The 26,828-nt window shown below is 39.5% G+C and overlaps 1 protein-coding gene across 1 annotated transcript; it reads left to right on the plus strand.

Annotated features, from left to right (window-relative positions):
* The first annotated feature begins 401 nt into the window (after positions 1–401).
* On the plus strand, positions 402–16,292 carry LOC147623783 (phosphate-repressible phosphate permease pho-4-like). Its single transcript, XM_086820890.1, has 11 exons — positions 402–1,258; positions 1,932–2,054; positions 2,397–2,466; positions 2,622–2,743; positions 3,027–3,245; positions 3,378–3,470; positions 3,570–4,034; positions 5,226–5,338; positions 5,447–5,546; positions 15,150–15,419; positions 15,842–16,292. Exons 1-11 carry the CDS (start codon positions 1,112–1,114, stop codon positions 15,965–15,967), a joined length of 1,848 nt encoding a protein of 615 aa, XP_086677016.1. The 5' UTR covers positions 402–1,111; the 3' UTR covers positions 15,968–16,292.
* Positions 16,293–26,828: the final 10,536 nt, after the last annotated feature.

The following is a 26,828-nucleotide window of genomic DNA, read 5'->3' on the forward strand; positions in this document are numbered from 1 at the left end:
CACTTGGAGAATTTTAAAAAAAATGTACTGGATGGTGTTTTTTTAAATCAAGTGGCTTAACGCGATTGATTAGTGGCTTTATTCTATGACTAGTAAATGGCCGTCCTCTTGCCGGCCTGCTGCTATAATTAGCATGAGTTCAGCTCCCACTGGTTCAGCAATCAGACAATTTGTCTGAGATCCCGAGGATTCCAAATGCATAAACCATATTTGAATCAAATAAGTCAATATATGTACCTTAGTTACCGCCTTAAATACATCACAATTAGCCCATTTTAATCATTTTTTAATCTTTCATTGATGGCTGCCGCCCAGAGTTAATCTGACGACTACAAAGGCGGGGAAATTCAATTTACATTTAAAATAATAAAAACATTTTGAAGCAATGGGTTTGCCCTTCATTTGACAATTTCCAAGCCTTTCAAAGCTTTCTGCGATCTCTAATTCACCCATTTTCTATCCAATTAGCCCTAATTTATTCATAGATCTGTTCACATTTAATTAATTTCCTTTCATCAAATCAAATCAAATCGAATAAACTATCAATATAGCCCTCCAACTATAGGCCTTCCATCACATTTTTCGGGTTCGCAGAAGCCTTTTCTTTTCCCCATTAAACCATTCATCTTGATATTAGTGTCGTTTGGGGTGTGCAGAGGATTGATTCTATTCCTATCCCAGCTAAATTTTAGATCGAAAACTCATACCACATTAAATTAGAATACAAACTTAGAGAGATTTGAAATTGGAAATTATTGCCATTTTGGGCATTCACAAGGGTTATCAACCTGTTCAGAGGCTCTGATCACACTCCATAATCCATTGACAGCATCTAATTACGTTCTGTGATGCATTGGAAGCCTCTAATTACAATCTATAATCCATTGGCAGCCTATAATTACAATCTATAATCCATTGGCAGCCTCTAATAATTGGTTAATTGACAAGTTTTACCCACGGTGACCCCCTCTACAATCTGTTAAGTAAAGTACCATCTTCAATCTAGAAACTGTACAAAAAAGGCCATCTTCTTCAAGTTTTGAGAGCTCGAACTCCAGCTTACAGCATAATTAAGGTTTATACTGAGTGTTTTACCTCATTATTACTTAGCATGGGAGCTACTACACGCATACTACTTCAAGCAGGAAAAGAAACAGTTCGCCACTGGCTCCCAGCGTACAGATGGATTCCTGTTGTTGGCGGTTTCGGAGCATTTGCATTATCTTTTGCAGCTGGAGCAAATGATCTTCCCACATCTGTATGTGCACCTTTGTCTGATTTTCTTAAGGACTACTTAATCACACCTGTTAGGTTAATCTGCATCAGTTAATACACATGTGCTAATCTCCTCATCAAAATTGGCAGCCTTACTCACCAATGAGGAGATTAACACACATGCTAATCTCTTCATTAGATGCCTAAATTCGCAACCTTTAAGTCCATCCATTAATGAGGGGATTAGCACACACGGTATGTGCTAATCTGCTAACTTGGTAGTCTTATCTTCTACACTCATTTGTCTCGTTACTCTCCTATCTTCTTTTATCACCCAATCACATGTGGGTTTTTAATAGTCTCCTCAACCGTAGGGATTTTGCAACCGTTAGGTCCTAATCCCACTCACCAGCACACTAACCTCCTTGATTTAGCAACCTAAACCCTTTCCTCTTTTAATCACATATATTTTATGCTAATCTCTAAGACAATCAAAGCTTTGTTATGTTACAAAGGGACCCCCAATAAGCTGCATATGTCAACCTTAGCACTCTATCCTCCTTGATTTAGCAACCTAAAGCTCCTAAACCCTTTCCTCTTTGAAAATCAGGCATTATTAAGCTAATTTCTATGTTGATTGCATGAGGTTAAAGCTTTGTTAAGCTACAGAGGGAGCCCCAAGAGCTTAAACATTATCCTTTGTATTTCTTGGGCAGTATGCTACATCAGTCGGAGCAGGGACCTTGACCATGTTGCAGGCGATAATTGTTGCAGGTGCAATGGAATTTACAGGTGCAGCCTCCGTCGGGAACTTGAAAACTGATGCAAGATATATTAATGTGAGTATTAGAGGCTTCACATTGTCAATTTGATGTACGAATGCATGCAAGCACATACGTGCATATGTATGTATGTTTATATGAAAGAATGAATGGATCTGTACATATGCATGACATAAGTACCTTGTACATACATGCATATATATACAATTAGCATGTACTTTAGGGGAAATCAGCATGTGGAGTGTATGCATCATAGATGCCATGAGCACCTTCTTTAAGATAGAATCCAAAATAACTACACCACTTTACTGCTAAGCTTAACTTGTTACTTAGGTTTTATCATGGTTGCAAAGCTTTGCTACAGCTTCCTGAGTTGTCAAGTTGCCCCTATTTTGTCAGCTCTGGAAAGAAACGCCTCCTGATGCAGGACTGTTGATGTGGGGATTTTTCGTCGTGATCATTGCAGCAAGTATGTCGATTCAAATCCAAAATAGTGCTTAACAGTAATATGGTACACTTCATCAAAATGTGACTTAACAACACCACTATGGTCCATGTGAGGATGCCATGGGCAATGTCAGTTTCCAAAGGTTAATAAAAATTACCTACCCCTTCTATGTGCAGCAATATGGCTGATCATTGCAACCTACTTTGAGCTCCCAGTCTCTTCTTTCTCATCCATTCAAGGGGCAATCTTGGGTGTAGGGCTGATAGCTCAGAGTGTCGATGGGATCTACTGGATCAAGGTAACCATTAATAAGCAAATGCAGTCATCTATGCTACTTTGGCTTTTGCAGTAATTGATTTCAAATGAGGCTTGGTTGTTACAAGCGTCCTCACACGTTGGGAATCAATGGGCAGCTTGACTGGGCCCTCCCGACACACACAGGCTGGTTGTGTGTCCAACAGCCCAAAGCTTTGCTTATGCATTGTGAACTTGGCTAATTTATAACCCTTCAAGAGACTTTGTTTGTATGGTGTCCAAGAGAGGAAACCCATCTGACTAGTCTGATGTGCTGTGTCGAACAGGAAGACAGCTCTTCAGCTCTCAATGTTGGGGGCGTTGTGTCCATACTGTTGACATGGACAGTTGTACCTATGATTGCCGCAGTCATTGGCTTCCTTTTGTTTGGGTTTATGAAATTCACTCTTCTGAGGTCCCAGAACCCCGAAAGGCGGACACTACGAGCAATGCCATTTTACTACGGTGTAACTGTAGTGGCAATAATCTTCTTAATCATTCTACAAGTAAGTTCCTACACACATAACGAGAGTGTGAAAAGATCATTTTATTTATTTCATTGGGCGGCTGCAATGTACTTAGCTTTGGGTGCTATCGTGATTTTAATTACTGATAGTTATTAGTCTTCTTCCCTACAGGGAGCCCCGCGGACTAGCTTAGATCAAATGGAGACCTTCAAGCTAGCAATAATAACAGGCCCATCAGGTGTTCTAGCAGCAGTTCTCGCATATGTAAGTAATATACTGCCCTAATGCATGCCCTTTGAACAACATGCACCCAAGAGAAAGATGAAGAGCTCAATATCTTCTTCTTTTGAGCATATTTTGCAGACCATCGTTGTGCCTTTGGCTCAGAAGAGGCTGGGCTGCTTTCAAGATGGCAGCCGGGTACTGGGATCAGATCATTCCGCGACAACCAAGAGCAAAGCAGAGTTGCTGCGAGACGAAAAAAGAGCCGAACAGCCTAGTGACCAATCTTCTTTGCGAGACACTGACGTGATGACAGCTGAGGAGTTGCTGAGAGAGTTCACCGAGCTAAGGATCCTCGAAACTGTCTATGAAGGGGATGAAGAAATGGGGGATCAATCGCCCCAAATCACTATAAAATGCAGCCCCATCCGGACTCCCAACAGTCCAGCTCGCCCCGTGCCAGCCATCTCCTTTGGGCAGCTGCTAGCAGGCACCCCCAACAGGCTGCTTTCATATAGACGTTTGCGCCGCCCCCCGCCAAAGCTTACCCGAAAGCAACGATTTCTAAGAGGCATCAGGCATTTAAGAGCACAGACAATTGAGCATGTAAGTGAAGATTTCCAAGAAGACACTTCTGCCACCTCCGTTTTGAACTGTATTGCTCAGCGTTTGCTAATATATTATGTTCATGTACTGAGAGACCTGGTTTACAAGCTTCCTGCAGGGGGGGAGGGTGTGACGACGTTTGCGGCCCCTTCATCCCTCGATAAATAAAGTTTATAGCAGCTCACTTTTCAACAAATGAAAACTACCCTAGTGCTTATAGGCCACTTTTCAACAAATGAAAACTACCCTAGTGCTTATAAGCTGTAGCCAAAGGATCAGGTTCAAAACCTGTAAGGCCAGGCAGAAGGAGACGTCTGCCTTGTATGTGACCTGAAGGAGATGTCTGCCTCGTATGTGACCTTGAAACTTTTTCACCTTTTTTCGCTTCTGCTACATGGCAGAATGATAAACCAATCACTATCCATCTCAGCGGTTTTCCATTTGGGGCATCTAAGCTGCTGGGTTTTTTATATACATATATATACCTAGATGAATCCAAGAACATGCCCAAATTCATCTTTTAGGAACTTGCATGTTATATACTCATGGTATTCAACCCATAAGACTATATAACTATCAACTCCATTATGCATAGTATGGACTAGATACTACGACATCCCCACCAACGTCATCGGTGCCCAATATAATGGGTGTAGCCAATAATGGGTGTAGAACGTTGTATCAAAATATGCTCTCACACACGCACTCCACACACACACATAAGAGCATATATTCACACAAAGCCCTTTTTATATTTAACAATGAATAAATATAGCCTGATATCAAAGTTAGGCGGTTAGATTCGAACCCACAACCTGGGGACTTTTGAACTCCATTCTAACCGCTGTACTAACACATGATCGTCCCTATGTGAACGATGGTAGTTGTGTGTGTGGGTGATAACACGTGCACTTTCTACTTTCAAGCCAAGTTTTTTTTTTTAATTTCTTATTTTAAGTTAGGTGGTTAATTTATACTAAATTGAAAACATTTTATTGTTATAAATTAAACTCATTAACATTTCACTATTTTCCCCCCCAAAATTTACAGCCTAAAAGCATTCTTGGAAGGGGAAAGAAAAACATTCAAAACAAAATTCCTTCAAATGTTATGATCAGGTTTTGAAAACATAAATTAGAATTAAAAGCATGAAATTCTGATTCCTCTGAAAAATTATGTTGAATTTTGCAGAAACTCGAGTACGGCAGGGAGACCCTTGTACGACACGCACTGGCAGAGAAGTTCGACGAGAAAGCAGAGGAGCTTTTCAGCTTTCTGCAGATCTTGACGGCCATGGCCACTGCGTGAGTGAGGTTAAAGCCATCAAATACATATATATCTGTCTCTTCATCATTTTACTGTGAATTTTTCTGAACTTTTGCCGCCCAAAATTTCGCCTTTCTTCTCTGCAGATTCGTGCAAGGCTCCGTCGACATAGCCGGATGCATGGCACCTTATGCTGCACTTAAGGAGCTCTACAGAAATAAAGGAAGCTTTGATGGCATTGTTAAGGTTAGCGTTACTTCATAGCATTTTATGGGCTTTTCTCTTCTTTTTCTTTTTCTTTTTCTTAAAAAATCTTTTTCTTTTTCTTCTTTTTCTTTTTTTTTAATAATCTTGACTTTGAATTTGAAAGTACAATTGCTCTACTCACACACACAAATGCCATCACGAGAATCGAACCCGTATCCTTGTTGGGGGACTCTCGATCTCCAACCTTACCACTGCACTACGACACAATCAACAAGCTTTTCTTTTCTTAAATTTTCGTATTTATTAGACCTGTGTGCCCCAAAGTGGATTTTTTTTTTCTCGACCATTTTTACTTGCTCACTCCTTTTCAACCCACCCCTTGGTGAATTGGGTCCTTTTGGGTAGAGTTAGGAGTTAGGCTATTGTCCCAATCCCTATGCGGATTTTCAAGCCTAGTCAAGTGCACACTAGCATTGTTATGGCCTCTTACTTCCATACACTTGATCGAGTTTATCGGCCCTACGTGGTTTACACATTGTCAACACAAATGGGCTATCGACAGCATCTAGAAACTCAACAATCCCAGAAAGCCAAGTCATCATGCCCATTCTCATGAGTAGCTGTTACCAGCCTCTCCTTGTTCAACCGTGAGTTGAATGGGCAAGATTGCTGGTCCATGCCTCACAAGAGTGGCTTGATGGGGCAATGTATAACCAATCTTAGACCGTCCACCACATTGCTCTAGACCATGCCTGTCAGGACTATGGTCCTACGGAAGTCGAACCCTAGCATAAGTTAATAGCTTTCGGAGTCTCGAGAGTATTATTAGTGCTAGCGGGGTTCAGGGGTTAATGGGCGTAAGGGTTTGGTCGATGTGTGTACACATCTAAGTTAGCACGGCTCTTAAGTAAGATGGGCGGCCGGGCTAGGAGGTGTGGACACAGGCCAGGGTTTTGGTATAAAACCCAACGAGAAACCCTAACTCGTCATTATATGGTTGGGAGGTGAACCGACTTCCACCCTCTCTTCTTCTCCACGCCTAGGCTATGGCGGCTTGAGGAAGACGCAGCCGTAAGCGAAGGTGTAACACTGATATCAGAGCCAGCGCGGCGGCGGCAGGCGTGACCTGCACGAGAAAGAGCTCGACGCTGCAGCAAAAGAAACGAGCGCAGCCGCCGCCCGTACGGTGACCTGCACGAGCGCAGCCCGCAACCGCCGCCTACGCGCACGTGCGTGAACAGCCCACAGCGAGCGTCGCCGTCGCCTACCCGGCGTCCAAAAGAAACGAGCGCAGCCGCCGCCCGTACGGTGACCTGCACGAGCGCAACCCGCAACTTCCGCCTACGCGCACCTACGTGAACAGCCCACAGCGAGCGTCGTCGCCGCCTACCCGGCGTCCGTACGGCCACCACAGCGGACGTCCAAGGCGGTGACCAAGGCAGTCCGGCAGTCCTAGAAGGCGATCGGTGATCGTTGGCGCGCCGTTGGCGAGCGCGCGAGAATTCTCCCTTACTTGAGTGGCACAAGGGGGAGGCTTCACCATCCAAGGAGTGGGGTTTTGAACCCACCACCTCAAGCTCCAAGGCAAGTGTGCTAGCCACTCCACCTTTTCACTTGTGTTGTTCTTCTCTTCAAAAGAACTCTACTTATTCTTTCAAGGGAGGATACAAACTACAAGGAAAGTGACACAAACTACAAGTAAAGTGACCCTTTCACCTTCAACTTTCCTTCTTTCAATTTGTGAGAGGAGTTTTCTATGCTCCAAGTTTGGAAGTTTTTGGTGGACGGATCTTCAACGACATGCTACATGCAATACACTTTTTTGCATGCATGTGTTGATTGACGACTTGAGTGGTGATTTCTTCTCGATTTTCGTGCATGCAAGAGGAATTCTTCTACGACGCTTCAATCGGAGTTCGCTTTTGAAGGTAATCCGTTCTCTATTTATAAGCACGTGCATACCATGGCCTCAGCGGAACCGTCTCATGTTCACTTCGATTTTGAGAATGATATGCCTGATGTTAGTGAGGCACACCCTTTGGGTGGTGGTGTGGGTGATTCGCGACAGGCCGTTGCGCCTGATCGGGATGCCAACATGACCGATGCCGAAGGGGGTGCGAGTCCACTAGATGATTATGGTTTGGTAGACACGTTAGAGTTTGGGCGTCTCACTTCAAGGGTAGTTGCACTTGAGCGCACTATAACAAATGTCAATACCAATCTCACAAACATGAGCACGCTTTTTACTGAATTTATGGCACGTTTTGCAAGTGGATTGGCGGCAAGTGGAGGGCCTATTCCGATAGTTATGCCTCCTCTTGTTCCAAATCCTACAGTAGAATCTATTGCACCCTCTGCAACGCAGGAAGGGGCTATGTTGAAAAACGTGAAGCCGCCTGTGTTTAAGGGAGAGGAGCGCGATCGTAACAAGGATGCGGTCCATACATTTTTACACAAGTGGACGGACTTGCATCGCTTACGCCGCACTCCCGCTGCTGTTATGGTCACTGAGACGAGTCTCACACTTGGAAGGTAAAGCCTACAAGTGGTGGATGAGTCTACCTATTGAAACTCGCCCTAGTAAGACTTGGGAGGAGTTTGCAGCAGCTTTTAAAAAGGAGTTCTTACCGCAAAACGAGAAAGATTGAAGTTGGACAGCCTAGGACAAGTGCAAGATGGAAGGTCTTACACTTAATCAGTATGTGTCCAAATACCGTGAAGTCATTCTCAAGCTAGACGGTTTGGACGACTTTCAAAAGGTTCGTGGGTTTTTTAGAGACCTTGATAAAGAATATCAGGCAAAGGTTAAAACCCAGTATCCTAAAACTTTGGAAGCGGCTATCCAAAGTGCCCTTATCTTTGATGACACCATGGATAAGAAGGGCATGGATAGACCGGCCAAATTCAATGGCTCGCAATTTAATGCTAATAAGCGTAAACTTGCCAGCAATTCTACTGAAAACACAAAGAAGTCTAAAGGGTCAAGTGGTCCGTTGTCTCCACAAGACTATGAACGGGCCAAGAAGGAGAAACTATGTTATCATTGCTTAGGTAGTGATCATGAGAAGAAAAATTGTCCACAGTTACCTCGCAAGAATAAGGATAAGGTCAAGGAGAAGGCTGTACACATGGTGCAAACGCTTCCCTTGGATGCTGATCCTAAGTATTCTGCGGTAGAGGTTTCGCACACTGCCGAGATGCATGAGTGTAATCTCACTGCATCTATGTGGCAAGAGACAGTTAGACCACATGATTTGGTCCGTATGCATGGCTCCATTTATGGTCATCGAGTACGTATTCTCATTGATGATGGTGCCACGCACAATTTCTTGAACTATGCATTAGTTAAGAAATTAAAGTTGCCGGAGACAAAGAGCTCATTGTTTTGTGGTGTCCACCATTCAGGGGGATGATCACGATGTGTGGGATACTCTAGTACGGCAAGTGCCTGTGTTTGTGCAAGAACACACTATGGTTCTTGACTTCCAAGTGATGAATATGTCTCGTGCGGATGTCATCTTAGGACGGGAGTGGTTGTATGGGTTAGGGTCATCACTCAAAAGGAGTTATGAACATAATACGTTTACGTTTGAGGCCAATGGTAAGCATGTTTTACTTATTGGGGAACGTGATGTACCCCCAACACCACTCATATGTAATGCCGAACTCTCTTTTTTGGAGCATAGTAATCAAATAGAAGAAGTCTATTTTTGTTATTGTGTGTCTCAAACTAGTGGGTTTGATGTGCATGATGTTTCTTCTTCAAATGAATCTTCCTCAGCGATGCCTTTTTTCTCTTTACCTTCTTCTAAAATCTCTTTAAATAATCTTAAGCAACCAGTTAATGCTTTGTCTTTGCAACAACTGTTATAAGAATTTAAAGATATTTTTCCTAATGATTTACCAGTTGGTTTGCCACCCGAACGAGCTTTGCCTCATCGCATTGATGTCGTTCCGGGCACCAAACCAATTAGTAAGCGTCGTACAGGCTTAGTGCGACTGAAGCAGCTGAGGTGGAACATCAGCTTGCTGATTACCTTAGTAAGGGCTTCATTCGCCATAGTGCTTCACCATGGGCATCGCCCATTCTTTTGGTGAAGAAAAAGGATGGATCCATGCGCATGTGTGTGGATTATCGCTCCTTGAATGCGGTGACCATTAAGAACAAATACCCGCTACCTAAGATAGATGAGTTGTTTGATTAACTCAAAGGTGCGAAGTATTTTTCTAAAATTAATTTACGTTTAGGATATCATCAAGTGCGTATTAACGCTGATGATATAACCAAGATTGCGTTCCGGACTCGCTTTGGACACTATGAGTTTTTGGTTATGCCGTTTGGGCTTACTAATGCCCCGGCAACGTTTATGACGCTTATGGATAGCGTCCTAAGGCCGTATTTAGGCAAATTTGTCATTGTCTTTCTTGATGACATTTTGGTCTATAGCTCGACTTTAGAAGAGCATTTGGAACACTTACGAAAAGTTTTTCAGTTACTACGCGAGAATGCACTTTACGCGAAAGAAAGTAAGTGCGAATTTCTCAAGGATAGCATACAATACCTAGGTCATGTAATTTCTGCAGACGGAATTGCTATGGATGCTAGTAAGGTTGATGCTATTATGCGATGGCCAACACCTCGAAGTAAGGAAGAACTTCAAATCTTCTTGGGAATGGCAGGATTTTATCGCAAATATGTGAACGGTTATGCAAAGATTGTCGCTCCCATGACTGATCAATTGAAAGGTGCGGCAATTACCTTTCAATGGCGTGAGGAGCAACAACGTAGCTTTGATAAGCTTAAAGTTGCTTTGGCTACAGCTCCCATCTTGGCAATTGTGGATCCTTAAAAACCATTTGTGATTGAAACGGATGCCAGTGCTAAGGCAGTGGGTGCGGTTCTGCAACCGGACCTTTAATTTTCTTGAAGAGAATAATCAAAAGACTCATAAATTAAATCAAATATCAAAATAACTACTTGAATTAAATTGAAAAATTAAAACATATAACAAAACATAAAACAAGAGAAAGAAATACATCACCATCATCACAAGGCAACACAAGACTGGGTGCAATCTTCCCCCCCACCGTGAGTGGCTTCTTCTCGCGTGGGTATTTTTATATATTCCAAAAAGCAGGCTTTAAGCAAAAAATAAAGTATACATTCATATTTGGACTTTGCCATTTAATTAGCCTTTGTCCTCAATTAACCTTTGTCCTCAAACCTTTGTCCTCAATTTTAGCCTTTGTCCTCAATTAACCTTGGTCCTCAAACCTTCTAAGGTTTGCACTATTTTTCTAATTCAATAATCTAAATTGTGCACTTATGCACATTACAAAATAAATCGACTAATGCTCATACGCACACTGTACAATAAATTGACGCGTGCACACACACACACACATCACACTGATGTCAAAATAATATCAAATGCCATAATACAGCCACAAAATATTGTGAACATAATAATGAGATCTGTCCACACGCCATGACTCAATCCACCATCCGTGCGACACCTAAATCGGTACCCTCGCACTGTGCAACACCTAAATCGGTACCCTTGCACACCTCATCACCTAAACTCATAAACATAAACCACGTCAGTAGTAACAATCATTTGACATCACATCAATCAATCCTAACGTGTTCATGATGAGAAATAGGCATCATAAAAAATATATAAATTTAAATGACCATGATTATTATTCATCAAATAACATGGGTCATAACAGGTTCTCATTCAAGATGGTCATCCTGTTGCCTATGAGAGCAAGAAGCTCAATCGTGCTCAACAAAACTACTCAGCTTACGAGCGTGAGCTCTTTGCCATCATATATGCCTTACGAAAATGGCGACATTACTTATATGGTGCGCAATTCGAGCTTGTTTTTTATCACGAAAGCATAAAGTGGTTTATGAACCAAACAGATTTGCAGGGTCGAAAGGCCAGATGGGTTGAGATCCTTCAAGAGTATGATTGCAAGCTACGCTATTGCAAAGGACGTTACAATATTGTAGGTGATGCTTTGAGTCGTATGCCAGAGATTAATTCGCTGTTATTCACAGAGTTGAAAAGCGAATTGTTAGAATCTTTACGAGGCAAATGCAAGCAAGATTCAACATACTCAAAGGTATGGAATCATGTTCAAATGAGGGGTCCCTCTCACTCAAACGGTAGTGTTCCCAGTTCTTCCACACATGGTTCTTCTTTATCACAAGATGAACTACAGCAATGGAAAAACTTTTCCATCGATGATGGATACTTACTCCACAAGGGGAGAGTTTGTGTTCCATTGAACTTAGACACTAGGCGCCAAATTCTTTTTGAGTGTCATGATAGTCCAAGTGCAGGTCATGCGGGCATTCACAAAACATATGCTCTCGTAAGAAAGCATTTCTATTGGCTTGGACTTCACAAGGATGTTACTGACTATGTTCTGCAGTGTCAGAAGTGTCAAGTGAACAAAGCAGAACGTCTTAAAGCTGGTGGGTTACTGCATCCATTAGAGATTCCCGACGGAAAGTGGAAAAGTATCTCTATGGATTTTATAACGGGCTTGCCCACAACGAATCGTGGACATGATGCCATTTGGGTAATCGTGGATCGATTAACCAAGCTTTGTAGGTTTGTGCCTACTAAGAAAACAGTTACAACTCCAGAATTGGGACGCCTTTTCGTGGAGAATGTTTACCGACTTTATGGCTTACCGTCCAATATTGTCAGTGATCGCGATCGCAAGTTTAACAGCCATTTTTGGCGAGCAGTATTCAGTAAGTTGGGTACTATGTTGAACCTTAGTACAACTGATCATCCGCAGACAGATGGTCAGACTGAACGGATTAATCAAGTGCTCGAAGATATGCTTAGGACATATGTCAGCAAAAAACAATCTGATTGGGAGTCTTATTTGCCTATTCTTGAGTTTGCTTACAATAGTGCAAAGCATGTATCGACAGGCTTTAGCCCTTTCATGTTGATGTATGGTTTTCAGCCACGTTCACCAGTGTCGGTGGGACTAGTGAATGAGAAAATCAGTCAGGTTAAGGATTTTATCCAAGACTATATGGATATGTTGCGCCTTGCACGATTAAATGTTCGTCAAGTGCAAGATCGTTATTTACAAGAAGTTTGCGGACCAGAAACGTAGGCCACTTCACTTTCAAGAAGGTGATTGGGTGTTTCTGAAGGTACCAGAAAACTCCACCAGTTTAAAAACGGGTCCCGTACCAAAATTGTCGCCCCGATTTTGTGGACAGTTTAAGATACTCAAGAAAGTGGGCCCAATAGCCTATAAACTTGAGTTACCAGCACATTCCAAGGTTCATCCCATCTTTCACGTAAGCCGTTTGAGGAAACGCCTTATGGGTCATGAAAGGCCGGTGGATGATTCTTTCTTGGTAGAATATGTGGAACCTCCAATACTGCCTCATGAACCAAAAAGAGTATTGGATTACCACATGTTACGTACTCGCCCACCAAGTTCGGAAACAAGCTCTTATCAAGTGGAAGGACCGTCCAGAGGAAGGCTCCACTTGGGAAAACATTAGTGTGATGAGGAAACGTTTCCCCACTTTTGTTTTCGAGGACGAAAACTCTTTTCGAAGGGGGGAGTAATGTCAGGACTATGGTCCTACGGAAGTCGAACCCTAGCATAAGTTAATAGCTTTCGGAGTCTCGAGAGTATTATTAGTGCTAGCGGGGTTCAGGGGTTAATGGGCGTTAGGGTTTGGTCGATGTGTGTACACATCTAAGTTAGCACGGCTCTTAAGTAAGATGGGCGGCCGGGCTAGGAGGTGTGGACACAGGCCAGGGTTTTGGTATAAAACCCAACGAGAAACCCTAACTCGTCATTATATGGTTGGGAGGTGAACCGACTTCCACCCTCTTCTTCTCCACGCCTAGGCTATGGCGGCTTGAGGAAGACGCAGCCGTAGCGGAGGCGTTACAATGCTCATCATAATATTATTCATTGATGTAAGAGTCAAATGCCTTCGGAGAAGTGATAGATTTTGGAGGAGTGATAGTGGCCTTTGGGTGGTGTGTAAACAACTTGATAATTGTTTAAGGGACTATTATGTAGGTTGTTTAAGTGAAGTGTTCACATAGTATCAACCATCATAAAGTTTCCATTCCATTGCTAGGCAAGAGCCTAAATGAGGAATTTCTTGTTCCTAATAGTAGCTAGTTGGGTGGAAATGCTATGAGTTTAAGAAATAACTAGTTGGGTACATGGGTTCATCATGGTTTGTATTTCCCTTTAGCTTACAATAATTATTTGTAGTAAATAGTTGGGCACCCATGTCACGCTTGGTTTCATTTTTTCCTTGAAGCTATTTTACATGCTATAAGATTATCGTACAACAACTAGTTAAGCATCCATGATACTTAGGAATCGATTTTCCCTTTAAGCTTTAAAATGTTGTTTATATATGACTTTTTGTATGGTGTGGTTTTATGTGATTATTACATTCTTGAGTATGCAATCTACTCATGGTCTCTACCTATGGTCTTACATAACCATTTGCATGCTTTAAGTTTGTGTGGTAATTACAAAAACACCAAATGGTCATAGTACCCATGAGGTTCCATTTCAACACTATTGGTGGCTTGACATGGGGGATTAACTACCTCCCTAAAGTTGCAAACCAACCATGTGCTGCCATAAGTAACTTACATTATTACCTTCCATTTCACACGCTTTGAATTTCTTATCCACCAACCTACCATGTGGCCTAATAATAAAAGTCTCCCTTTCTACTTTGGTCTCTAAAAGATTGGCATGCTTAGCAATTATCATTTTTTGCTTAGGGATTTTCATGAGTACCTCAAATATTTGGCCTTTCAATTAAATTATCTTTATTGATCAATTTACTACGTGTCATAAAATCCCATCTCTAACCTTCATATCAAAGATACACATCCTAAAAAAAGTTGGCATTCTCACAAATTTACTAAAAAAATCATATTTTTTTCCATAAGGTTTTTAGTTGAACACTTCCTTTGTACTTCTTTTTGGATACAAAAGGTTGGCATACCATTGAGGTTTCTAAAAGCTTAGCTTAGCAATTTATAACATATCTTTTAGTAAGAACCTAAATTTATTAATTGGGATTTTGAATTATCATGTGGAACAAGGACTCTTCCTTTGTATATAAACTCAATATGAAAGACAAGTAGAGATTTGTAGTTGTTCCACAACATAAGCGCCAACCTTTCTTTTGCCTCCTCCCTATGGCTCTTCCCCATTTTCCTTTTAAGGTAACACATACGCATGCACCCTTCTTGCTTTTATTTTTTTCGATGCATGTCTTCTTGCCTCTCTTTCTTTCTACTCTCACTCCCACCACCACCATCTCCACATCCATCCCCTTTGCATCCTCTTCACAATGTCTCCCCTCTCCCACACTTCCCACTCCTACCACCTAAAATGTCATGTTTAATAGTTTGAAATTTTTTCACAAGTCTTGAAATCATATGCATATGTACTAAAGTCCTAACTTCAAGTGAAAATTTTGGCTTCCAACATGTAATAGAATTGGATCACTATGTAAGTGTGCTTTCCTTTGTATGATGATGAATGTAGGAGGGACATTTAGATCACTAAGTAAGTGTGTCTTCCTTTGTATGTTATTGAGTGTAGGAGGATGCTACAAGTAATATGATAGCCATGGAGGAGTGGATGTTGGTGATGGGCGGAAGTGCGGCAGCACTAGGAGTGGCATTGTGGGGTTGGAAAGTTGCACGAAGCTTAGGAGGTCGGTTGGCATTCATGAGCCCAGCAAGAGGATTTAGTGCTCAATTAAGCCTAATTGTGGCTCTAGTAGTTGCAGCAAAAACAAAGTTGCCAATTTCTGTCACTCATACATTGGTGGGGGCTATTGTTGGAGTTGGCATTGTTGACAATGCCAAGGTAAAAAAATTTCCAAGTGACGTGAAAAAGTTTTAGATTCTCACATTCATTTCTCTTTGAGCTCAATGGTTAAAAACATTAATGAATTGAGTTTAAACCTGGGTTAAAATCTTAGACTTCACAAACCCATGGGTAAAAAAATTTAACCCATTATACATATTTTACCTTCACAAACCCACTATATAAATTTTACCTTCATAACCAATGTTTGAAAACATTAATAAATTTAGACTTCACAAACCACATCTGCATGACACAAAAAACAAAAAATTAACCCATTGTACAAAATTCACCTTTACAACCAATGGTTAAAAACACTAATAAATTTAGCCTTCACAAACCACATGTGCATGACACAAAAACAATATTTATATCACCCCTTTATTGGCACTTACCACCTTCCTTTCTTTGTTGGCTTGCAGAATGTCAACTGGCGCTTGCTTCTAACCTTTGTGGGTGCTTGGGTTCTCACATTATTAGCCTCTTGTGCATTAGCAGCAGCACTATATTCATTCACTATTTTCTCACCATCCTACTCTATTATCTAAATCTCAAAATAAATATCTTTATGGAAAACCATTCTCAAACACGACAAGTTGTTGGGTGGTTCTACATCAAGTGAAATGTTTCAACCATCTCAAAATTGGTATGGCACAACAAGTTGGAGGCTCTATCAAGTGTAGAATTTTAAGGCATTTCATAGCATAGCATAGTAAGGTCCTTGTGCTCAAAAAATAGGTGACGTTCATACCTTTACTAATGCATTATATCCAAACTTTGCCTCAACTCTCACATTCATTAGATTTCCTCCTTTTTCATTTTAGATATTACTAATCAACCCCCATTTTCACATTAATGTCTTTTTGTTTTCCCTTCATCTTTGTCCATGTATTTGTCCTTTTCCAAATTGGTTTATTTTCACCTCTTGTGTTTTTTTCACTGATAACAGTAGTGCTCTTTCTCACATGTCTTTTTCTTTTAGAACATCCTTATTCTACATTGATTTGATGTACATATTCAATCTTCATTTTACCGTTCTTGCTTTCCGCCTTAACCTTTCCCACGCTACTAATATTAAATAGCATAACACTTCATGATACCAACAATCTTTCTATATATTTGTTTTGGTGATTATTACACATTATTTCGTGTCCCCTTCATATTTGTTTTGGTGATTATTACACATTATTTCGTGTCCCCTTCATATTTTCTCCTAAAATGAGTGGTTGAATCCATCCTAGAGATCATTCCAAGTAATTTGTATAGATCGATGCTAAGGCATGTAATGTACATTTATTATTGTTAAGAGTCTCTTATCTTGGAAACTTTCATATGTTTTAAGAAGGTTTTTTTTAAGAGTTATAATTTATGCCATAATTTATAAACAATCTCTAGTTCCTTTTTTTGTGAATTCCCCTTTAGTATGTTCTAAAAAGCAAGATTTTTTAAAAGAGTTATAATTTACCATGAAATTATAAGCTTGGGCTAGTTTCTTTGTGCATCTCCACTTGGGAACTTAAATATGTTTTAAACTTTTTTTCCCTCTTTTAAGGAGTTTTGGTTTAGTGTGGAAATTCAAAGCATGGGCTAGTTTCTTTTTTGGGGCTATTTTTCTCTTAAAGAGGCATGTGTTAAATCACTACATTTAATTTTTGTATACAAGTGATGCTTCTTCCAAATGATTTCTTTCTTTCTTGCCATGTATAATATTTAAAAAAATATCCAAAGTTTGGGAGAGCATTGAGACACTTTTTGTAGAATAATATTATGGTAATAGAACGTGTTGCATGCCCACTAAAGCTTTTGAAAGTAAATAGTTAGTCTATAGGTATGTAACATTTTAAGACTTTATTAATGTGTAAATGCATGTAATTGGGCTTGTCACTTGTGGTTGCAATCCATCAATGATAAAAAATTTAAACCCAAATTATGTCACATATATTAATATGAAAAGCTATTATAATGGAGGCAATATGAATCTCTTATTAATGTAAGAGAATACAACATGCGGTGTATTCAAGAGAACACTCACAAGAAGTATGACCCTTCACAGCACAAAACTTTAAAACTCAAATTGCACAATAATAAAGATAGAGAAGAATATTGTTTTACTGAAGTGATATAATAGATGACGAATCTCCATACCTGTGTGCTTGTGTAAAAGGAGCTTCGATGGTAGATCTGGAACTGCTAAGACGGAAGTTTTATGCTAGTAGAAGCTAGGGAGTAAGGTCACAATAATGACTGATGAACTATGTGGAGAAGGGGACTATCCATGGCCCATAAAGATGTACTAGTAATTTGCTCCACCTCCGACGGCCATCTAAGCTCATCGTGGGCCCTGTTCGGGGCCCCTGTAATGTTGGGGCAGGGTGTCCAAGAGTAAAGTTTACCTACTCCATGTGTGGATGAACAGCGTGCCTGTAATGTTAGGACAGGGTGTCCAAGAGTAAAGTTTACCTACTCCATGCATGGACCATTATGAGATAATGGTCTTGTGTAGTATGTAGCCTATTTGACAGTGTTCTAAATCTAATCCAAGCCATCTCTAAACCATCTGGCCTTATAGGCCACCTTCTTGTGATGTCAAGTGCCTAGGTTGCTTAACCATGGCTTACTTCTCATAATGCGGCCATACAAATATGAGCTATCCGAATTCTTGGACAACACATTTTGAGGGTGGAGCATTGATATCTAACAATTAATGATAGTTATTTAGAATCTTTAGAAGAGCAACATGTATCTTCAATTAATGATAGCTATTTAGAATCTTTAAAAAGTTCAATTTTGGACTCATTTTGAAAAAAAAAATCGCACGCCCCTCTTCTCTCTAAAATGATATAGAAATCATGGCTTTCCTTGAAATAAAGTTTAAACAATTCTACTAATGAAAGATCTAGAAATAAAAAAGGATACCAAATTTGACCCTTCAACACAAAAGGAGACATATTTGTATCGTTTAAGAAAAAACAAGAATATTAAGCCTTATATTTTAATGCAAAATATCAAGTGATACAATATTCTTCTTCACTATCTATCCACCTCGGCGGATGCATCCAAAAGGTGTTCCATCCCCTCCAAAATAGAGGCAGGCTGCCATGTTGCTTTATCTTGAGGTAAACCTTTCCACTTGACAAGGTATTCACGCAAAGAGCGGTTGCATAACACTTTCTCTCTTTCTCCCAACACCTTCTCATGTACTTAATCCACCATGTCATCTTCACTCATGGGTGGAAGCTCATCCAATGCTTGCACCTCCGGCCCAACATATGCCTTCAAATGTGATACGTGAAAGGCATCATATATCCTTGTAGTAGATGGAAAGTAGCAATTGATAAGCCACTTCACCAACCCTTCTCAATACTTTGTATGGCCCATAATAACGATGTGCAAGCTTTGTGCTCGTGCTACCTTTAAGAGATCCATATTGAGTTTTAGGTATCCTCAAGAACATAAAGTCCCCTTCTTTGAATTCCAATGGTCTTCGATGTGTATCTTCATAATGCTTCATCTTCTCTTGAGACTTCTTAATGTTCTCTTTGTATGTTTGCAAAAGAGTTTGTATTCTTTCCACTTCCTTCCTTGCATGTGGATTTGCATTCTCTTGCTTGAATGCTATGATCGGTACATGTAGCTTGTAGCCATACATAGCCTCAAAAGGCAACATTCCGATGCTACTATGATAAGTCCTATCATAGGCAAACTTTGCTAAATTCAACCGATCATCCCATGCATGTTGTGTTTCATAACAATAATGCCTCAAGTAAGTCTCAAGCCACTTGTTGAACCACTTGGTTTGACCATCGTTTTTGGGTACCCATGTTATTAAATAATGTATGCCAAAATGTGCCCATGAACTTTGCATCTCGATCATTCACTATTTGCTGCAGCATACCATGTAACTTGAACGCATTTTCCATGAATTGGTGTGCCACCATAGATGTTGAGTGTCTCACTTTTGTTGGTATAAACATGGGTAGCTTTTGTCAATTATTCTACCACCACATAAATTATATCACATCCCCTATTGGTAGAAGGCAAGTTGGTAATGAAGTCCATAGCAATATGCATCCATTTACCCTCCGGAACAGGTAAGGGGCTGAAGCAAACCACCAGGCTTGTGTGTGGAATCCTTGTTGAGTTGACAAGGCATACATTTACCAACATAATCTTTGACTTCCCTCGACCCTTCCAATGAAAGCTCTTCCTTATGGCATCAAAAAACCCAAGTGTCTCGCCATGGGAATAGAATGCATCTCATCCATGACCTTTTTCTTGAAGGATGAGTGGGGTATAAGATACACCCTTTCCTTGTGATAGACCATTTTGTAATAACCAAAAATGAGGTAAATCATCATAAACACCATGTTTGTAGATCTTGCACTATTTGTGAAGCCTCATCATCAAGCATATATTCCTCTTGAGTCTCCTTAATCCAATTGTTATGCACCTCCGTGATGGCCGGAGATAGTGTACATGCCCACATTCTAGAAAGTGAATCTGCCACCCACCACATTTTCCTTTCCCTTCATATATGTTATCTCAAAATCATATTGTTGAAGGGTAGCCAACCACCTTCTTTGCTTAGGCGCGAAAGATTTGAGTGTGATAAGAAGAATTCAAGAACCCTACGGTCACTTCGCACATAAAACTTACTTCCTGATAGTGATGGCATTGCTTGATTGCATGCAAGATAGCAATCATCTCTTGGTCATAGACATGCATTTACATCTTCTTGTCATCAAGTTTGTGGCTTTCATATGCAATTACCCCATGATCTTTATACAACACGACACCAATGCCTCTTCCACATGTATCCTCTCTAATAGTGAAAGGCTTGGAGAAATATGGGCATACCAAGATAGGTGCCAAAGTAAGCGTATTTTTCAATTTATCAAAACTCTTTTATGTCGTTACATCCCAGTCATGGGTTATGGATGTAATTTGGCATTAGTCATTTACATGGACTAGTAAAAAGAAGGCGAAATCTACGAGGCCTCTTATGCAATTCAGGAGAAGGAGATTCTCATGGCTATAAGTTAGCTTACGTGGTTGACCAACCCCTCCATCTTGCCACTCTAAAATCCCAAAAATCCTTTAGATGAGAGATAACTTTTAAGCCTCTAGCAGTTTTTTTATCAACATGAGCTAGAGGGGTTTGGATAGATGAGACCCACTAAAGAGGATGAGTCACTACAAGGACTCTCCCACAACCATTCCATTATATTAGTCTAATGCTTCTGTGTATCCGATTCTTTCCTTCCAACCCTTAATCAGAAATGCAACATAAGGTGAGCCCTCAATCTTAAAAGGTGTTGAGATATCGAGCTCATCTAGTGAGGCGGTGGACACTGATGACCCGCTTGGGGGATAGGCCCCACACTTACACCACTGGCATGGTTGGTGAGATCATGGGTGATATGTGCCTCATTCTTCAACTTATCTGTCAAAGGAGCCGCTATATGTGCATACTTCTCAATGAACTAGCGATAGAATGATGAGAGACCTAAGAATCCCCTCACTTGGGTAAGATTGGTGGGAGTAGGCCAATTCTTCACACAGTCAACCTTCTTGGGGTCCATCTTTATGCCATCAATTCTCACAATGTGACCAAGGTATTCCAGATCTTTTGCCATGAATGTACACTTGGTTTCTTTGGCATACAATTGGTTGGCTCTCAATGCATCAAATACTTTCTTCACATGAACCAAGTGCTCCTCTTCACTCTTTCTATGCACCAATATGTCATAAAAAATGCCAATAAAAACTTGAAGAGGAATGGTTGTAGCACTTTGTTTATCAACTCTTGAAAAGTGGTGGGTGTGTTACATAGCCTAAATGGGATCACCATGAAATAGAGGCCTCGTTTGGTGCGAATGTTGTCTTGTACCCATCCCCACTTTTCATTTTTATTTGGTGGTAACCAAATCGCAAGTCAATCTTGGTGAAGAACTTGGCTCCCTCCAGTTCATCTAAGAGATAATCAATTCTTGGGACTGGGTAACTATTCTTGATGGTGATTTTATTGACATCTTGGTAATCTATGCACATTCTAAAAGTTCCATCCTTCTTCTTCACCAATAAAATGGGCGATGCAAATTGTGATTGAATCGGTTCCACCCACCCTATATCTATTAGCTCTTTAACCTGCTTTGCCACTTCGTCTTTCTCCACTTTTCATTGACCATCCTTGCATTCGGCTCTCTAGCTCAATGGCACAATCTACCTCCCTCATTGGTGGTAAGCATTTGGGCCTATGGAACACATCTTCATAATCTTTAAGTAGCTTCTCCATGCCCACATGTGTGAATTTGCTCTCTTTTCCTTTGTCCTCATATTTATAAAGTTGCAAATCATACATATAGCCACTCTTTTTCAATTCCCTCTTGATTTGTATGCTAATGATTAAGGTTAAAATTGAGGTGCCAAAACCATGCAATGTAACGGTCTCCTTCCCATGCATAAACCTCAAAAGGCCTTGTAGTAAATTCATAGAGAAGGCTCTAAGATTTGATAGCCAATCACACCTAAAAACCATATCAATCAGCCCTAGCACTAAAAATTCAGCTTTGCAAGTGTAATCCTTTGAGAGTATCAATTCCACATTTCTGCAAATCATTGTGCAATCCATGTTATCCCCATTTTCCACTTCAACTTTTCTCTTCATTGCTAATGCATCTAGTACAACTTGAGATTTCCCAATGATTTTCGGCTCACAAAACTATGTGTGCTACCACTGTCCACCAACACAAATTCATCTCTTATCTATGTTTTTCACTTTAAATTTTCTCTTCATTGCTAATACATCTAGGTACAACTTGAGATTTCCCAATTATTTTCGGCACGCAAAACTATGTGTGCTACCACTGTCCACCAACACAAATACATCTCTTCCCTTGACCTTAACCTTGAAGCTCAATATATGTGCCCCTTTGCAACCGGCATAGGATTCATTGGATATGGAACATAGAGTATAATTATGTTTATATGCATTTGTAGCACCCAAAGTATGAGGTAAACCATCATCGTAATCATAAAGATCACCTAGAGAACTGTCGAGGTTAAAAGGAAACTCCCCTTCCAGGCCTAAGGAATGGTCGGTATCCACAAACTCATATGGCTCATCAAGTGGCTCCATTTCTTTGTCATTAGTCTCATCCACTACTTCCAAGTAAACCATATTAATTTTGACATTTCGGGCTTTTCACTCTCCTTCCAATGCTCTTTGTGATGCTTCCCAACCACATTTGTAGCATAGGTTTTTGTCCCTCATCTCGTTGATGCAGTCTTCCCTCACAAATTTGATCTTGTTTATCCCATCATTGGTTGACTTTGCACCCACTTGTGAAGGCTTTTGAGAAGTATTCCCACTTTTAAACCTCCCGCATTGTATGGTTTTCCACCACTACCATAGATGGTAAGAAATTTAGGTACATTAGGAGTGATAGAAGGTGGCTTTGTGGAAGCATTTGACCCATAATCTAGTTGACGATTCACCCATGTAGTTGATCTTTGTGCCTTCACATCTATTCCAATTGAATTCTTCAAGCCCTTGATATACTTCACTATTTTAAATTCTTCACTAAACCCTTCCACATGAAGCATAAGTTTGAGAAACTTATGTGTGTACTCTTTCACACTCGATTATCTTTGTTATTGTAAGATCCCTGTCCCCACCGCGCAACAATTTCAGAGGTGCTAGCAGTGGAAGTAGCACTTCTTGTGCAGGGCAGGGTCCCACACTCGAGGCCTCACCCACGGATATCCGGACAAGAGACTAATCCATCGGTTTTTCCAAAATCGAACCCGGAAAAAACTTCCTTTGTCCGGAAAGCACGGGCGATTCCACCAGGATAACTTTTCCCTAACGTAGTCAAAAACCTTAACTAACTGAGCTTATCTGACCAAACCCATAAGTCCCATATTCAGATCAGGGAAAAAGGCTGTACTTGGATTATAGAGACCAACGCTTTTTTTCTCATTGAGAGGCACAGCCGCCGTTGATTCTTTTCCATAGAACAATTTTTGTCCGAAATTTACTTCATCTATCGAACTAAACAGAAATTGAGTCTCGATTTACGGATCCATCAGTCCAGCCTAACCCCATCCAATCCCATGGGTTAGCCAACTGCCCAACCACTGTAGTGATGGGATCTAATTAGGAATTTGGTTAGGTTTTGTCCCGGGTACCAGGGAAAAGAGTTCCCAGGCCCCCTAGCAGGATGTTCATGCAAATTTAACATTAGTCATGCCACCTGTCTTTTTCACAAATTCAGCCATCTTTAAAACAATCATTTAATGAAACCATAGTATCACTGATCACAATCCTCCAAAATATCCAGTTGAATCTTAATTTCCAATCATTCCTTCATCGGAGTATCTATGGCATCATTGGCAACCACAACGCTCACCACCTGTCCACTCAGGGGCCTTTTCAATAGTTCCTAGCTCATAGTACCCGGCAATATAATTACTTATAAAAAAATCAAGATGGAATCTCTGTTGAAGATCAGTAAGATCAACCAACAGATCCATATAAAAGAGCCATGGACTCATCCGTTGAGGACCAGCAAGGTCAATCAACCAGATCCATGCCTAGTTTCAGAAAACAACTCTTACTCCTTGTTCCAATATCTTTCACGACGAAAGTGTGGGTATCTTCGGCGACCTAGAGCCCGAGCATCGTATGGTCAGCACCCTCTAGGATCCTTCGCAGGTCACCTAGCGCTTCACTCATAGGCCGCTTCCTTGGTCCCTCATCCACCGTACCAGAAGCTCACCATTTAAATCGAACTGAGGCTAGTCAAGACCTCGATTGACCATGCTACGCGAGACGTCCTCCGTTCTCTCCGTCAGTTGTTGCAACTTTATCAGTTAGGTCTCCACGACCCTAATCACAAGATGGTCAAAATGCTTCCCCAGCATTCTTGACATAAAACAGTCATTTTCAAACAGGTCACAAATACAGTTTCTATAATGAACTCTCGTCTTTCCACATTATCCCTCATCAGTCCACATTACTTATTCCACATTCCATTCATATGTGTACTCATTGTCATCCAATCACATCATTTTCCATCTCATCACCTCAGATTTATTAACATCACATATCGTTTATTCACATCCCAATTCACATGTCATCACATCTCATTCATTCACAATCGACGTTCACATCCACATCCACATCTACATTCATACATCCACACATCCCCATTCACATTCATACATCCACATCCAAATTCACATCCACATCCACATCCACATTCACATCCTTACATCCATTTTCACATCCACATTCATACATCCATATCCACATCCACATTCATATATCCACATCCCCATTCACATTCATACATTCACATCCACATTCACATCCACATTCACATCCACACCCACATCTACATTCATACATTCACACATCTCCATTCACATCCACACATCCACATCCACATCCACATCCACATCCACATCCACATCCACATTCACATCCACATCCATACATCCACATCCACATTCATACATCCACATCCATTCATCCATCTACATCAACCCACATCATTCACACATCAAACCACATCATCCATACATCAATCTACATTAACCTACATCATTCACACATTAAACCACATCCTCCATTCACATCCGATTCACATGCCGTCATTCATTCACATCCCTTATCATTCATTCATATCACGATTCACATTCCATCACATCCTATACCATTCATTCACATCCTAATTCACATTCACATCCTAATTCACAAGACATCACATCCATTCATCCATTTTCATTTATCTGATTCATATCACTTCTATCCATCCATTTACATCTATCTGACTCCTATCACATCTCATCACATCTATTTATAGAATGTAAGAGAATTCTAATTTTTTGATATAAAGATTCTTTATGCATCTAATTAGGTATAAAGACAACTTTAGTAGAAATAACACTTTTATAAAAATCTATTTTTTGCATCTATTTAGGCATAAATTCAATTTTAAGAAAAATAACACTTTCGAATTAAAAATAAATCTTTTATGCATTTTACTATGCATAAATCCCATTTTAATGAGAATAACACTTTAAAAATAATCTTTTATGTATTTTACTATGCATAAATTCAATTTCAATGAAAATAATACTTTCGAAATAAAAAAAAAATATTTTATGCATCTTTCTATGCATAAAATCAAAATTGATGAAAATAACTCTTTTGAATTAAAAATAAATTTCTTTATGTATTTATTTATGCATAAAATCAAAATTGATGAAAATAACTCTTTTGAAATAAAAATAGATTTCTTTATGCATCATTCTATGTATAAAATCAAAATTGATGAAAATAACTCTTTTGAATTAAAAATAAAATTCTTTATGCATCTTTCTATGCATAAATTTAAAATTGATAAGAATAACTCTTTTGGAATAAAAATAAAATTCTTTATGCATCTATTTATGCATAAAATTAAAATTGATGTAAATAACTCTTTTGAATTAAAAATAAAATTCTTTATGCATCTTTCTATGCATAAATTCAAAATTGATAAGAATAACTCTTTTGGAATAAAAATAAAATTCTTTATGCATCTATTTATGCATAAAATCAAAATTGATGAAAATAACTCTTTTGAATTAAAAATAAAATTCTTTATGCATCTTTCTATGCATAAATTCAAAATTGATAAGAATAACTCTTTTGGAATAAAAATAAAATTCTTTATGCATCTATTGATGCATAAAATTAAAATTGATGAAAATAACTCTTTTGAATTAAAAATAAAATTCTTTATGCATCTTTCTATGCATAAATTCAAAATTGATAAGAATAACTCTTTTGAAATAAAAATAAAATTCTTTATGCATCTATTTATGCATAAAAATCATTTATGATGAAAATCACACTTAATATAAAAAAGTCTTTTATGCATATGTTTATGCATACAAATCATTTATGATGAAAATCACTCTTTTAATATATAAAAATATCCTTTATGCATATATTTATGCATACAAATCATTTATGATAAAAATAAAAATATCAATATGCTTCCTTCTATGCATAGAATTAATTCTAAAGAAAGTAACACTTTTTTAATAAAATATTTTTAGTAAGCATTTTTCTATACCTAGGATGAAAAATAACACTTTAAGAATACATATACGATGGGAATTTCTCTTTTGAAATAAAAAAAGTAAAACTTATTTTTCACAATTTTAGAAAATTTTGCCATAACCTCCTTTGTATGGCTGACCATTTTTTAATTTTTAACTCTAAAATTAATTAGAAATTCACCAAGAGTATTTAAATCATTCTAATGTAAACATTTTCTATCCATTAATCATTTATCTAGGATAAATAATGGTTGGATTTACTAAAGAAGAGAGGGGAATGCCTTTTTTCAATGA

This window comes from Cibotium barometz, chromosome 26 (assembly GCF_041138505.1).
Source record: "Cibotium barometz isolate CiBa-2024 chromosome 26, ASM4113850v1, whole genome shotgun sequence".
Lineage (NCBI taxonomy): Eukaryota > Viridiplantae > Streptophyta > Polypodiopsida > Cyatheales > Cibotiaceae > Cibotium > Cibotium barometz.